Genomic DNA, 16,848 nt, shown 5'->3' on the forward strand with positions numbered 1-16,848 from the left:
AAAACCAGGCCTGGCACTACAATGAGATTTCATCTCTACAAAAAATTTAAAAGTCATTAGCTGGGTGGTGTGATGTGTGTGCCTGTAGTCCCAGTGACTCAGGAAGCTGAAGCAGGAGGATCACTTGTGCCCAGGAGTTTGAGGCCACAGTGAGCTGCAATTATGCCACTATGCCATTGCACTCTAGCCTGGGCTATGAAGCAAGACCCTGTCTCAAACAAACAAAGGCTGACAGGCAAGACAGCAAGGAAGAAGAGAGCAGCATTAAGGTAGATGACAGCATTTCCAGTTTTACAAACGCTGTTTTACAGAGGATGGTCATGGAAAGACTCTCTTATAAGGCGACCTATGAGCAGTAAATGAAGGAGTGAGTTATGCAGATATCTGGAGCAAGAGCATTAGGCAGCATCCAGACAGGGAAGAGCAGGTGCAAAGGTCCTGAGGCAGTGGATGCGGCTTAAATAAGTGATCAGGAGGCTTGGGTTCCTTCTTAACTCACCTTCCTTCCCTCCCTCCCTCCCCTCCTCCCCTACTTCCCTTCCTTCCTTCCAGCAGTGACTACCACTGTGCCCAATGGACACTGGGTAGCAAGGATGGAGAGGTCCATGTTGTGAAGCTCAGTGTGGCTGGGAGGATAGGATGAGGAGGGTGAAAGCTAATACACAGTGCTATCAGTCAGCCTGTACATGGATGAACCACTTGCTCTTTACAACACCAATGAGGTAGATCCTATTACTGTCCCCATTCACAGATGAGGAACTGAGGCACAGAAAGGCTCGATACCACATCTTGGGTGAGGTCATCTTGCTAGACTGTGGCAGAGCAGGGAATCAAGCCCAGTGGTCTAGCTACTAGGCCTGTGCTAGGCACCTGCTCTCCACTTTTCTCATGGGTGGTGCATGCTACGGTGAAGAGCAAGAATAGGGCGAGGTGGGGACAGCGAGGACAGCTGACCCAGCCCAAGGGACTAGGGAAAGCTTCACAGTAGAAAGGCTACTGAGCGAGGACGTATGAGACAAATCAAATCCCAATCTACACATAATCTGTTGTATTTCATGACACCAAACCTTTGCTCTTGCCATTCCCTACACATGCAGCCTTGGTCCACAGTGGTGTGCTGGTAAATGCTTAACAACTGGTTCTCAGGGGAAGATGTATGCATGTATACAGGCACATAAATCTATTGCAGATTTTACTAATAAAAATGATTTATGGCACACGATTTACAAATAATAAAACATATAATATTCTTTCTTATAAATTCCATATAGCCAATTGATTCTCACCAAATACTTTCATTTGTTTTTGCCCTACTCTTGTACCCACAGCCAAGGAATATGGTTCCAACATGAAAGCTGGCTGAGAGTTTTGTTTACATGAACAAGAAAGATAAAAAGAAACAACAAAGACAATGTTGGAACTTCAGGTGAGCAACCTGGCTGAATCAGATAACGATTTTCAAATACTGGAAGAATATTTTCTCAATTTTTTGTGCGATTCACAAGATGACAGTTACAGACACAACATACTTTTAGGTTTAATCCTCACTGTTAACATTTTTCCATCACTGCCTAGATTACAAGTAGACAATATCTATAAGACAACAAACCAAGCCCTGGATTGCTTGCGACCAGGGAGGTTTAGGCTGCAGTCAGCTGTGATCGTGCCACTGTACCCCAGCCTGGGTGACAGAGTAAGACCCTGTCGCAAAACAAAAAGCAAGCCCTGATTGACGGCGTTTGCCAATTTCCATGGTGTGAATACCCCCATTATAGCCAATTTCAACCTACCAATCTAATGTCCCTGAGAGTGAAGCTGAGCAGAGATGCGCAGTAGGAACACATCATTATGGGGTATTCACATTGCAGATATGAGATATACACAAGTTCAAGAGCACAGATAACAAAATATACAAAAATGAGTAAAAAATACATTTTAAGTACAATATACTATTTCTATAATTTAGTTAATTCTAAGTTCATGTGATTTGTAAATAATGGTTGTGTTTAACAACCAGCTTGGGCATTTCCTACAAACTGAACAGTCAGCTCTGGCACCCCACTGCCTGTCTCTTCCCAGCGTCGTGGTCCAGCTGGAGTGCCCGTTTGCCAGGGGAGCCTTCCATGGCACATGGTGCTGATAGCAGATATGACCTCACCTTGTGTTATACTCTAATGTCATTATGTTGAATGTGTCTGTCTCTCTGTGAGTTCCCCTGGGTGCACAGGTTAGGGCACCCAGGGGACTGCCCAATAAAACCTCCTGGAACTAATGTGAGGCTGAGAAGGTGATGCTGTCACAAGCCTTGCTGCTTCTAACAGGTGGAGTACAGAGAGGAGGAATGCAGATGGAGAGATGAGGCGGGGCAAAGCTCACATGTGTCCTTGACTGGGACCACATATTTCCCAGAATATCATAAAAATAGCTAGATGGATTGCAGCCCCTGGCCTATAACAATCATATACCCACAGGACAAACAGCTTGTGGCCTCAAGACCCAGGAACTCTCAATGGGAAAACTAAGGTTTCTGAACCAGAGAAATTATTCTACAAGTAAAGTGCTATTGGCCCTCTTCTTTCTTCATCCCAATTAGGACTTTGCAAACCATTTTTAATAATGAACAAGAGGGAAAGAGAGTGGGTATGGGCAGTCCATACAGACATCCACTGTCTCCACTGTTTTTGGAAAACAATGGGGCATAAATACCTAACTGAATCTCCAGGGGTTTCAATTCCTGAAAACCTCAGAGGTGGGAGAATTCACGAGTTTGGAACTCAAGACTCCACACAGAAAATACGGTTGGGGAGGAATGAGTTTGCTGGTGAACCTCTGAGGCCTTGATAAATGATCACACTGGATATCACAAAACAATAAAAGTAGCCCCCAAATAAGTAGGATACCAGTGGCAGCACGCATTTATCAACTTAGTACAGACTAGAGCCTGTGCAGGTGATTCCAACTTATCTTGCTCAGCAGAACCTGCTCAGCACCCTCCTCCTCAGCAGCTGCAGCAAGCTGCCCACAAATGCATTTGTGAGGGCCACATACACAATCAGATTTTTCTCCCCGCTGATTTATATTCCTCGATTTGCACCTGCCTGGGCCCCAGGTGTCACCAAAGCTCCCTTCCTCTTTCCCCTCTCCCAGCTCCTAGGGGCCACTAGACGGCAGTTTAAAAGGATGAGATTCCTGTCTTCATCTGCCTTTATCTTTCCTGGGGCCTGACTGCAAAGCCTCTGCTCCTGCCCTACCACCCACTCCATCTTCCCTCATCATTCCTGCATGGGGGCTGCAGAGGCTGTAATTCACAAGGCAGGTTCCGAGGCTCTCCTGGCTGCAGCAGACATCAACCGCTTTTGCTTGCCCTCACCCATCCCCCTCCTCCTGGAAACAGTATTTCCAAATTTTCCTTTGAGGAACTATTTCTCTCCCACTTCCAAAACCAAATGTCAGCAGGCTGGACCCCAACTCCGCTCCAAAGCAGACAACTGACCCAAGGGGCATGGCCAATCAACACATTCCACCCCTGTGGACACAGAGATAGTCAAGGATGGGCAACTGACCCAGGTCATTATAAATACAGCCAAGCCAATGGCCTTACTTGGGATTTTGCTGGACCTACTGAGAAAGTAGCACTCTTTCTGCTGGGGTTGAAAAATTAGTATGAAGACAAAACTATGCCTGAAGCTGCTTGCCACCGCTTGGAGAGAGCCTTCGTGAGACCTGGAAACATTCCCAAAGCACCTGGATTCACGCATGGCTGAAGCACACCCTAGACACTCCCATCATATGAGCCAATGAAATGTCAGGTTTCATTTTTTTTCCTTGAACCAGTGTGAATGGAGTTTCTCTCACTTCCCACTGAAAGAATCCTGACTGCTACAGGGTCCAGGGAAAGTAAGTTCGTGTTGAAGAAGCATTTCCACAGGTGTATGTTTGTGCATATAAACAAAACTCACCTATACTCAAAAACTCTGAGGGAGCGTACCATACCTTTGCACAGCGAAGACAAAAATACAAGGCAGAATCAGAGAAAAGGAGGGACGTGTTTGTTGTAAATTTTCTTAAAACCTGACCTAGGATGGTTATAACCATTAAGGTCACCTTGCAGTTCCTTCCTGCCAGGTCATCATGGTGAGAGGACTAGGTGGGGTTTCAAGCCCTCAGGGGACTCACCTTCATCTGTGATGGTGCCACTGCTGGAGCCCCCACTGCTCTTGGACTGCCGATGGGATGAGGAGGAAGACACTGAGGATTCTGCAGTGTGCCCTTTGGGTGAGGGGGAGGGCGTGAGGGTTGGAGAGGTACTCTTGGAGGTAGTGGAAGTTCCAGATGGAGGCCTTTTGCTGGTCTCCAATTTCTGCTGAACAGAGTAAGACAAATACATAAGCCATCGCCTGTAGGGTAGAAAAGATGAAAACAGACACCCACAACAAGGAACATGGGCGGTATCTGACTCAACACAATGTTTAACCGGGGCTATGAAATCTACTTTTAAAAACATGCAAAGCAGAAACAGCATTATCAGAACAATTAAGAGGAAAATCCAACCCTGGAGCAGAGACAGGATGAGATCAAATAGCTGCATGTCATGAGTCAGGAAACCCCGTCCCAGTCTTGCCCTCCAGCTACTTGCATTGTGTCTTTGGCCAAGTCCCCTGAGCTCTCTGGGCCTCAGTTAACCAGTTGCAAAATCAAAGTGTGGCTGACCGAGGCACAAAGTCTCTTTCTGTTCTTGATGCTCCTTCATCTACACCAGTCACTTCCAAGCTTTTCACCAAAGAACACATATTCTTCCCTTTTTCTCATTGGTTAGCTTTACAACAAAGGCTTTTTACATTAAAATAATTCTAGACATATAGAAGAGCTGCACAGATAGAATAGCGTTCCCATATACCCCTCACACAGCTTCCTGATATTAACATCTACATCATCACAGTATAATGATCAAAACTAAGCAGCTGACATTGACACAACACTATTAACTAAACTACAGACTTCATTGTGTTTCATTGGCTGTTCTTCTCATGTCCTTATGCTGGTCTGAGATCCGATCCAGGACCCCATGCTGCATGGAGCTGTGTAGTATCTCCGCAGGCTCCTCTGACCTGTGACAGCACTGTCTCTCCTTGTCTTTCATGACCCTGACATTTTTGAAGTCTTGGTCAGGTATTTTGAAGAATGCACATCATTTTGGGATTGTCTTATGTTTTCCCATAATTAGATGTGCTTGTGAATGTAGGGGGCAATGACCACAGAGGTGATACGCCCATTCAGTGCATCGTTATGCAGAGAGGACATAGTATCTGATTACTGGCGATGATAACCTTCATCACTTACATGAGGGGATGTCTGCCAGATTTCTCCATTATAAAGTCATTGTTTTTCTTTTTAATATTATTTGGGCCGGGCGCGGTGGCTCACGCCTGTAATCCCAACACTTTGGGAGGCCAAGGCAGGCAGATCACAACATCAGGAGTTCAAGGCCAGCCTAGCCAATATGGTGAAACCCCATCCCTACTAAAAAATACAAAAATTAGACAGGCGTAGTGGTGGGCGCCTGTAGTCCCAGCTACTTGGGAGGCTGAGGCAGGAGAATCACTTGAACCTGGGAGGCAGAGGTTGCAGTGAGCTGAGATCGTACCACTGCACTCCAGCCTGGGTGACAAAGTGAGACTCTGTCTCAAAAAATAAATAAATAAATAAAAATAAAAAATTAAATATTATTTGGGAGAAGATTTTTTGGGTAACTATTTATTAAGGTTCTGTCCATTAATTTTGCATTCATTGGCGAGTCTCACTGAGGCAAGTGTTACAGTGGTGTTCCCACGGTGATTTTCTATTGCCCTCCTTCCTTCCACATTTATTATCTGTAATACTTCTATAAGGAAGAGTTGTTCTTTCTCTCCCATTTATTTGCTCAATCATTTATTCCTATCAGTATGGGCTCATGGGTATTTTTTATGCTCTGGGCCATAATCCAATATTACTGTTATTTTGTAGCTCATTATTACAGCTTTGGCCATTGGGAGATCTTTTGGGTTGGCTCCTGTATCCTTCTGACGTGTCATCTTTCTTTCTTTTTAAAAGTATTTCCCTACTTTCTGACACCACAAAATACTTTAAGCTCATCTTATATTTCTGTTGACCCAGTACTAGAATAAACCACTTCTCCAAAGCTTTCCAAGGTCCCTTTTATTAGAGAATGGTATTTAGAAACCAAAATCTGGGCACTAGGTTGCTCACTGGTACTGGGACATCACTGTTTCTAGGTCCTCAAAGTGGACAAAGACACATACACACTAACCCTTGTATACACACATAGCCATATCTACTTTTATATCTACTTTGTGTGTATGCAACTCTCTGTGTATTTAAAAGCATGCACTCATACTGATTCATACCGATATCTCTGACTTCAATCCAACATCCATAGGTTTTGTTCTAGCATTCCTCCTTTGATTCTGTCTCTGACAGTAAAAACTTTGCTACTTATTTATTCAATCCTGGTATACATGTTAAGTGTACATGTATGCAAAAAAAATTTTTAGCCCATATCCTGGTAAGGATAGCAGAACTGTTAGCCCATATGCTAGTAAGAAAAAAAATATCAACTAGAGTACAGTACTTGTATGCAGCATTTTTTGTCTTTAGCCTAATATCCACTCAACACATGATTTTCTCCTCCACCTCCTACAATGTGGTTAGGTCATTCATTTGTAATACACTTAGACCTTTTGTCATAGTTTGCATTATTTCTTTGGTTCATGGTTGATTTTGTTTTTTTTTTTTTTTAATTTGCATATAGTAAAAAAATTAGCTCTGCTGCATACAATTCCATGGGATCTGACAAACATGGTGTTATGCATCCACCAAGAGAGTACGACACAGAAGAGTTCCATCATCCTCTGAATGTCCTTAAGCGGTCCTTTTCTAGCTAATCCCTCCTCCTAACCCCAAGCCATAAAAACAAACACTCTATGTTCCATCCTGTGACTAGAGAGGAAAAAAATAAACTATTTTTCCTCTGTTCTTACCCCACAACAATCAACACAGAATGTGTCTGTGACCAAACGTATGGAGCTTTCTTCCCCTACACACCAACCAAGCAATCAGTTCTGCAGCGGACACCAGCTGAGTATCCTCCAATTCAAGTCTGACACAATCTATCCGAATACTGAGGGCTCAGTCCCAGGAGACTGCCCCCACTTCAGATGCCAACTGCAAGCCCCAGATTGCTTTACCTGTGCTTTTGACTGGCTATAAATCAGAGTTCCCACAACTCCCTCTTTGGGTTTGAATAATTGGCTAGTGGCTCATAGAACTCAGGGCAACACTTACTTACATTTACAGGTTTATATGGAATATTATTCAGCCATGAAAAGGATGAAATCCTGTCATTCAAAGTGCTTTTGACTGGCTATAAATCAGAGTTCCCACAACTCCCTCCTTGGGTTTGACTAAGTGGCTAGAGGCTCACAGAAATCAGGGAAACACTTACTTACATTTACTGGTTTATATGGAATATTATTCATCCATAAAAAGGATGAAATCCTATCATTTCAAAGCAACATGGATGGAACTGGAGGACATTATGTTAAGTGAAATAAGCCAAGAATGGAAAGTGAAACACCACATACTCTAACTCATATGTGGAAGCTTAAAAAGATGATCAATGAAAGTAAAAAGTAGAACAGAGGATACTAGAAGGTGGGAAGGGAGGGACAGGAAGAGATTTGTTAAAAGAATACAAAATTATAGCTAGATAGGAGGAATAAGTTCTAGTGCTCTATACCACTGTAGGATGACTACCGTTAACAATAATATACAGTTTCAAAAAGCTAGAAAGAGGATATTGAATGTTCCCAGCACAAATAAATAATAAGTGTCTGAGATGATGGATATATAATTACTCAGATCTGATCACTATATATTATATGTATCTAAATATCACTATGTACCCCGTAAATATGTACAATTATTATGTGTCAATGAAAAAAGTAAAAATTTAAAGATATTTCCAGGATATAAATAAATAAATGTATAGGGCAAGGCATGGAGGAAGGTAGAAGGAGCTCCCACGCTCTTCCTGGGCATACTACCCTCCAGGAGTCTCCAGGTGTTCAGCTGTTTGGCTCTCTGAACCCAGTCCTTTTCAGGTTTTCATGAGAGCCTCATTACGGAGGCACAACTAATTAAATCATTGGCCACTGATTATCAACTAAACCTTCAAACCCTCTCCCTCTCCCCAGAGGTTGTGGGGTAGAGTGAAAGGCTCAATGCTCTAATCCTGCCTTGGTCTTTCCTGTGACTGGTTGCCATCCTGAAGCTACTTAGGGGCTGCCAGCCATCAGTAAATTCATTAGCACACAAAATGACATCACTTTGGAGATTCTAAGGATTCAGGAATTGTATGACAGGAAACTGGATGAAGACCAAATACACATTTCACAGTTACCACACATCCCTACAGTGTTGCTGTTTCCAGAATGTCATATAAATGGAATCACACAATTTGTAGACTTTTGGGTCCGTCTTCTTTCACTCAGCATAATGCCTTTAGGATTCACTCAAGCAATCGCATGTATCAACAGTGTGTCCCTTTGTGATGCTGTGTTGTGTTCTATTGAATGAATGTACTACAATTAGTTTATCTATTCACCTGTTGAAGAACATTTGGGACATTTCCAGTTTGGGGTGATTACTTTGTAAAACGAATACAAAGATTCACAGATTTTTGCATGAGGAGAAATTTTTTAAAAATCTACCTAGTAGTCAGCAGTTAGCTGGGTCACATCACAAGTGAATGTTTAGTTTTATAAGAAACTGTCTATCTTTTTCAAGATGGCTGTACCATTTTGCATTCCTATTAGCAATTAATGGGAGTTCCAGTAGTTCCACATTTGTCATCAGCAACTGTACCTTTTTAAATCTTAGCCAGTCTAATAGGTATATAGTTCTATCTTAATTATGGTTTTAATTTGCATTATCCTAGTAACTAATGATGGTTAAACATCTTTTCATATGCTTATTTTCCATCTTTATATTTTCTTTGATGAAGTATATGTTCAAGTATTTTGCCCATTTTTACATTTATGTTTTATTGTTGAATTGAGGATTCTTTATTTAGTCTGGAAAAAAAGACTTGTTTGTTTTTTATACAGATAGGGCCTCACTCTGTAGCCCAGGCTGGAATGCAGTGGCAACATCATAGCTCACTGCAGCCTTGAACTCTTGGGCTTAAGCAATATTCCCACCTCCACCTCCCGAGTAGTTGGGACCACAGGCATGAGCCACTGCACCTGGTTCCTGGATAAAAAACTTTTTCCAGATCTATGATTTGAAAATACTCTCTCCTAGTCTGTGGCACGACTTTTCATTTTCTTAATGGTATCTTTTGCAAGGCAAAAGATTTGAGTTCTGATTAAGCCCAAATTTGCCAATTTTTTCTTTTATGTAACATGCTTTTGGCACTGTAAGATATAAATGGAGGTTCGTTTTCTTGCAATATGAACATCCAATTGTTCCAGCACTCTTCGTTGAAAAGACTACTCTTTCTCCACTGAATTGCCTTTCTACCTTTGAAAAAAGAATTTAGTTGGCTTGTCTTGTGTGGGTCTATTTTTGGGCTCTCTCTTTTGTTCCACTGATCTATTTGTCTGCCCTTTCGCTAATGCCACACTGGAGCTTTATGGTAAGTCTTGAAATTAGGTAGTGTGAGCCTGCTAACTTTATTCTTTTTCATACGACTATTATAATTTTTTGTACCTCAATATAAAATTTATAATCAGTTTCTAGATCTCTATAAAAAGAGCTTGCTGGGATTTTGATTGGGATTACATTTAATCTGTAAATCAAATTGCAGAGAATTGGCATCTTCATAATCGCAAGCCTTCCATCTCTTCATTTATTTAAGCTTCTTTATCAGTATTTTGTAGTTTTTGGCCTATTGATTCTATACATATTTTATTAGATTTATACCTAAGTATATTATACTATTATATTCCATATAATATTTTCACATAACTTCAATTTCATACACGTTAAATGTATTAAAAATATTTTTAAAATTTCAAATTAAAAAAATTCTAAATGTCCTAATGCTAAATGTTTATTACTACTGTAGAGAAATACAGCTGACTTCTGGATATTGACCTGTATTGTATCCTGAGACCTTGCTGGACTCACTTATTCATCCTAAGAGCTTTTGTGTAGATTCTTTGGAGTTTTCTATGTGAACAGTCATGTCATCTAAGAACAGAGATAGTTTTGTTTCTTCCTGTCCCGTCTGTATGCCTTTTATTTTTCTTGCCTTATTGTACTACCAATATTTTTGGTACAAAGTTGACAGTTGGAGGTAAGAGACAACAACCTTGTTCCCAGTCTTGGGGGAAAATAATATTTTACCATCAAGTATAATCCTGGTTATATGTATTTTATGTCAGATTCAGGAAGTCTCCCTCAATTCCTAGTTTGCTGAGAGTTTTAATGATGAATGGATTTTAAATTTTGCTAAGTGCTTTTTCTGCATATTCTTCTTTAGTCTGTTTATATGGTGAAAGCTAATGATTGATTTTATAATGGTGAACCAGATTTGCCTTCCGGGGATGAACCCCACTTGGTCAGAAGGCATTATACTTTCTATTTAATCATGGGATTAGATTTGCTCATATTTTGTGAAGGATTTTTATATTTATATTCATGGGGCTACTGGTCTGTCATTTTTCTTTTCACGTTAGTCATAAAAATACATCCTTGTTCCCAATCTTAGGAGAAAAGAAAATCTTAGGGATTTTCTATAATAATATAGGGGTCAATTCTCCAAGACATGCAATCCTAAATGTGTACACAGCTCGTGAGGCAAAAACCAACATAACTGAAAGGAGAATAGACCAAACTGCAGTTATAGTTGGACACTTTAAAACTCCTCTCTCAGAAATTAATAGAACAAGTAGACAGAAAATCAGTAAGAATATAGAAGACATGAACAACACTATCAACCAACTAGACTTAATTAGACATTTATGGACATTTATAGAACTCCTCTCCCTCAACCATAACAATAGAATGCACTTTCTTTCCAATTGCCTATGAGAAATTCACCAAAATAGATTACATTCTAGGGCACAAAATAGACCTCAAAACATTTAAAGGGACAGAACTAGAAACAGAACTATAATCAAATTAAACTAAAATCCCCAATAACAGAAAGATTTCTGGAAAACAAATAATTGAAAAATAAACAATATGTTTTTAAATAATCCATGGGCCAAAGAGGAAATCTCAAGAGAAGGGGAAAATATTTTGAACTGAATTAAAATTAAAATATATCAAATTTTGTGGGATGTAGAAAAAGCATCACATAGAGGTAAATTTATAGCATTAAATATCTGTATTAGAAAAAAAGAAAGATCTCTAAACTGTAAACTAAGCTTCCACCATAAGAAACTAGAGAAACAAGATAAAACCCAAAGAAAGTAGAGGGAAAGAAATTATAGATAAGAGCAGAAATCAATGAAATTGAAAACACAAAAATAGAGAAAATAAATAAAACCAAAGTTGGTTCTTTGAAAACATCAATAAAATTGATAAACTTCTAGCCAAACTAATTAAGAAAAAAAGAGAGAAGTCACAAATTACCAATAGCAGGAATGAAAATGGAGACATTCCTACTGATCCTATGTAACAAAATGGTAATAGATACATACTATTAACAACTCTATATCCATCAATTCAACAACTTAGATAAAAGGGAATTACTCCTTGAAAGATACAAAGTACAAAAACTTACTCAAATAGAAATAGAACACCTGAATAGTCCTATATCTATTAATGAAATTCATTCTGTAAGTTAAAACCTTCCAAAAGAGAAAATGACAGGCCCAATGGTTTCCCTGGCAAATGTTATCAAACATCTAAGGAAAAGGTAATAAGAACCGTACACAGTATCTTCTAGAAAACTAGAAGAGGAGATAATACTTCCCAATTCATTTTATGAGCCAACATGACTCTAGTTTTTTCTTTCAGTACTTTAAAGATGTCACAACACTGTCTTTGATTTGCATGATTTCTGACAAAAAGTCTGCTATAATTCCTATTTTTGTTTCTCTGTATGTAATTTCCTTCAAGAAAAGGCTGCCTTCAAGATTTTCTCTTTGGCTTATTTTCAGTAGTTTAAACATAATATGGAGGGGTATATTCTTTTTGATATTTACCCCATTTAGTGTTCTGTGACCTTCCTGGATCTGTGGTTTGGCATCTGTCATCAATCTGAGAAAATTCTCAACCATTATTTGTTTTCATTTTTTAGGCATTATTTCTTTACATATTCCTTCTGCTCCACCTTTCTCTCTTCTTTTAGGGATTCCAATTATCTCTATGCTATGGCATTTGATATCATGCCATGACTTTTGAGTACTGTTTGTTTTGTATGTGTTTCTTCTTTCTTCTTTTGTGTTTCAGTTGGGGTAAATTCTACTGATCTAACTTCAAGTTCACTGATTCTTTCCCTGGCTGCCTCAAGTCTACTGAGGTGTCTGTCAAAGGTATTTCTCAACTCCATTACTGTTTTGTTTTTTTTTTCCTAACACTTCCATTGAGTTTTTTCTCATAGTTTCCATCTCTCTACTAAAACAGTTACCCAAAGTTACCCATAAAATCTTGCATGTTGTTTATACTTTCTATTAGGACCTTTAACATATTAATCTTAGTTATTTAAAATTCTCTGTCAAATATTCTAACACCTTTGTCAGATCTGATTATCATGACTGCTTCGTTTCTAAGGAGTGTGGTTTTTCTTTTTGTATGTCTTGTAAATTTTGCTAAAAATTGTACATATTATATAGACCGAGATTTCTAAGCATAAATGGATATATCTTTCTTCCTACTAAGACTTTAATGCTCCTTCTAGCTGATTATATGCCTGAGTGGAAAAAGAAGACCTTCCCTGAGATTCTGAAAGACTTTGCCAAAAAGCTGGCTATACCATTAATATATTCTTCTCTCTTTTCTCTGCTCTTTCCATGAAGACAGACAATCCCAAATAGAATTTCTGATTAAGCAGGAGATAATTAATATATCCCCACAGATCTATCCCAGCCGAAAGCGAGTAACATGATACTCTGGACCATATGGGCAACATACTGGGAAAGAGGTGGGGAAATATAAGATTATTTGGGATTCTGTGAAATATTTGAATTATTCTCAATATCCCTTGAGTGGTAGGTTGATTCTGTTAAGGACATCATCTCTACCCTTCCCTCTGCACATAGTTCCGTATGCTGTCCTGCCGTAGGCATACTAACTTGCTTAAACGATCTGATTGGTTTTCAACCCATGCCTTTAGCCACTGCCATGCGAACATGTCCAGGCTTGCTATAGACACATGTGGCTCAGTTGTCCTGGCCACGTCGGCCACCATCCAGGTGAGTGATCCCTGCAGACCAGAGAACTGCCCACATAAGTCCAGATTAAACTGCTGACCCACAAACATACAAGCAGCTAAGTAATGTTTTTGTCTGAAATGACTGAGTTTTAGGGTAGGAACAGAAAGCTAATATATCTAGCAGGCCTTCTGGCCTCCAGAGATCTGGGAAGTATTGGTGCACACTCTAACGACATCTATGCCGTGTCTCCTGGAGCTCATATCACACTGATTCATGGCCCTGCTAGATGCCATGCCCTGTGGATATTCCACCATTACAGCGAGTTATTTTAAGCAAAGTACAAAAACCAGATACAGAAGGCTCATATTTTGAATACTAATTTCTAATTTTTACTAAGGTAATCTTTGAAAAAGCACTTCATCTCTCTATTTTGCTGCTGGGATAGAAAACCCACTTCTGTGTCCTTTGATTTAAGGTTGTGGTTTCTATGAGCCCTGGACTGGGCTGGCTGCAACAGACGCTCTGGCAGGAAAAACATTCCCCAGACTCTCTCCTGAGAGTCTCATTCAGGTATGCTGGGATGGAGCCCAGAAATCTGCATTTTTAGACAGCTCCCCAAGATCATAACATACTATTAACATTATGTTACAAATGTCAGGTGATCGTTGAAATTGATGATTTCCCCAGTTTACTGCTTCCTGAATGCATCTTTTGATACAATCTCCTTTCATCAGAATATACTTAAATATAATGTATGATCAATACATCAAAATAATAGTTAATACTTAATATAATAAATAATAGTTAATGTAATTTATAACTTGGAAATGTCTGCTTATTTCCAACAAAAATTAAAGGAAGCTAATATATAACACATCCAATAAGACCATCAGAAAATAAACAAAATTTTAGACAACAAAGAAACACTGTATCAAAGCCTCAAAACAGTACACTTCATGAGTAGTTGAGTTTCCTAGTAGCAAAGGTAAAGAAAGAAATACAATAATTATAAAAATTCTTACTATCTGATAAAATATATCGAAGTATCAGTAGAGACTTTTTTCCCCACAGCCAAATTATAAAAGGAACTTAATCGTATAAGACTTTTACACAAATTATTTTGAAGATAAAAAAATGGAAAATAAGTGAATGTATATGGAGAAAGAATCTTTTTGGAGCTACACTGTAAAAGGAATCTAATTATATAGGTCCTATTGCATAAGGGATCTTGAATAACAAAAAGAGTTGTGTAACCAACAGTAGCTGGGCAGAAAATGATTATTTCTCACACAGTACATGTACATCCCGAGAGCATAAGTCTCTGGAGGTGATTCTTTGGTGGGCAAAGGTCCATGGATGAGGGAGGCTTTCTGTGTTCAGACTTTTCTCACAGAAGGAAGCTTATGACATCTAAGAACTATGAAGAGTAGGGTTATGCCTGGACATAGAGTCCCCTCAGAGGAGGAAAGGGCTATGCTGCACTAGTAGGGAGCCAGTTGGTGGAGGAGGCAGTTTACACTCACGACTAGGAACCCGCACTCTGGGCTCACACCAGAAATCAACCAAGGCGAAGAGGTTCAGGAGGCAGAGGCAGAGTCTGAAGGCACTAAAAAACTTCTCATTCCAGGAAGGCATCTATGTTTTCTTGTCTACTGCATAATCTGTAGACGCTAACAACGTGGTGACTGTTCTCTGGCTGCATTAATGGAAGCACAATGCCCAGAAGCAGGGAGACAAGGTCCCGGCTCTGTCCTGCTCACGTCCTTCCTTCAGCTCCTCCCTGTAGCCTCTGGAGTGCTACACAAGTTGTTCCCTCACCCCAGAACAGTCGCACCGATACCCCTGGCCCACCCATACTCCTTTCACCTGGCTCCAGCCCCATCCTTCAGATCCCCATCCAGATGGCCCTGATGCCATCAAACCTGGGTAGGGCCCCCACCTGTGCCTCTACAGCATCCTTGCTGCTCCACAACAACCCCTGTCACACTGAGCTGTGACTGCCTGTGTCCTTAGAGTGGTCGCCAAATTTCCCAGTTCACAGTTGGGTCCTCACTGTTAGCTGTGCCAGGCACAGAGCAGATGCTCCCAGGATGTACACAATGGATGAATAAGGTTGAAGGACAACAAAGACCACTAAGAACACTATCAATAGGAACAGCCAACACGGACCTGGGCTTACCCTGTGCCAGGCCCTGTTCTAAATGCTGAGGTGTGGGGCTGAGAGCTGAACCCAGGCAGGTTGCTCCTCAACTCATGCTCTTAAACCATTCATCCTCATCAAGGAACAAAAGTGTGCCATGTGCTGGGTGACCGGTGGGGCTGCAGGAAGTGGGTGTGTACCCTGCCACTGTGCAGCAGCCCAGTGCCCCTCAAACCTGGAGATGTGAGGGGAGGTAAATGCCTGGTGCGGGGGACCAATTCAGCCCTTCTCATGAAGCCCAGGAGTGGCTGGCTGGAAGGGACCTGTCTTTAGTCCTGTCCCACGACTAAGGCACTGCCCATGCTCCCCGGCAAGTGGGCCACGTTAGGACAGAATCTGAGTGTAACAGGAGGAGACACACAGAACAAGCACCTTGCCAACGGGAACGCTGCCACCTGCAGGGGAGGCTGGAAGCTCAGATGGGCTGGACCCCGGTGCTGGCCCCACAGGGCTTGACCGATGGCTGGGTTTCTGCTCCGATAATCCGGCTGCTTTTTTCCTCTGGGCAGCGATTTGGGACAAGACATTGTCTATGCTGCCACCTGAGGAAACAAAAAAGGAGTGAACACCGTGGGCACAGAGGGCTTACTCCAACACAAGGGTGTTGGACTGTCGTATGATGACTGGGTTGGAGTCAGTCTCCCAGACTCCCTTCCCCATGTGGCTCCAGGACAGGGCTGACAACAGGAGAACTCTGCAGGAGAACCGGGAGGTGGAAGTTTAGGCAGCAGGCTCTGTGCTGCAAAGGCGTGATGATAAGAGGTGGGAAGCAGCGGCACAGGCAAAACCCAGTCCATCCTCGCTTTCCCCCTGCCATGGCCAGCTCGTGCCAGCCCCTACCAGGCACAGATGCAACACCCTGCACCCGATACCCATAGCAGTCCCTCTGCAGTGCCAGCCAGAAGCTGCACAGACCATCTTGTCCAGCTGCACCAGGGTTTCAGGAGGGCTAGTGAGCAATTGGTCCCTCACCCTTTCACTCTCCCTTTATGTGGCCACCTACTCCCAAGACTGAGTCAATACATTCCCAATTCCATAATGCTCAGAGTGGTCTGCTTCCTGACTGAACCCTGACTGCCATCTCCCTCACCCTGCTTCCCCAAATCCACAGGTAACCTCGAACTATTATAAAAGAAAGGTGCCGGGTGTGGTGGCTCATGCCTGTAATCCCAGCACTTTGGGAGGCTGAGGCGGGCGGATCACAAGGTCAAGAGATCGAGACCAGCCTGACCAACATGGTGAAACCCCGTCTCTACTAAAAAT

The 16,848-nt window shown here is 41.4% G+C and overlaps 1 protein-coding gene across 4 annotated transcripts in view; it reads right to left on the reverse strand.

The window, feature by feature from the left end:
- The window catches only part of ANKS6 (ankyrin repeat and sterile alpha motif domain containing 6), a 64,008-nt gene that overhangs the window by 20,281 nt on the left and 26,879 nt on the right, over positions 1 to 16,848 (reverse strand). For 2 of the 4 annotated variants that reach the window (XM_037998201.2, XM_007968612.3), the window contains exons 11-12: positions 15,958 to 16,127; positions 4,177 to 4,360 (exon numbers count right to left, since the gene is read on the reverse strand). In XM_037998201.2, the coding sequence (XP_037854129.2) occupies positions 4,177 to 4,360; positions 15,958 to 16,127 (354 nt within the window). Of the gene's footprint in view, positions 1 to 4,176; positions 4,364 to 15,957; positions 16,128 to 16,848 lie in introns of all 4 variants that reach the window. The other 2 variants (XM_007968613.3, XM_007968611.3) reach the window with 1 other exon arrangement.

This window comes from Chlorocebus sabaeus, chromosome 12 (assembly GCF_047675955.1).
Source record: "Chlorocebus sabaeus isolate Y175 chromosome 12, mChlSab1.0.hap1, whole genome shotgun sequence".
NCBI classification, from domain to species: Eukaryota; Metazoa; Chordata; class Mammalia; order Primates; family Cercopithecidae; genus Chlorocebus; species Chlorocebus sabaeus.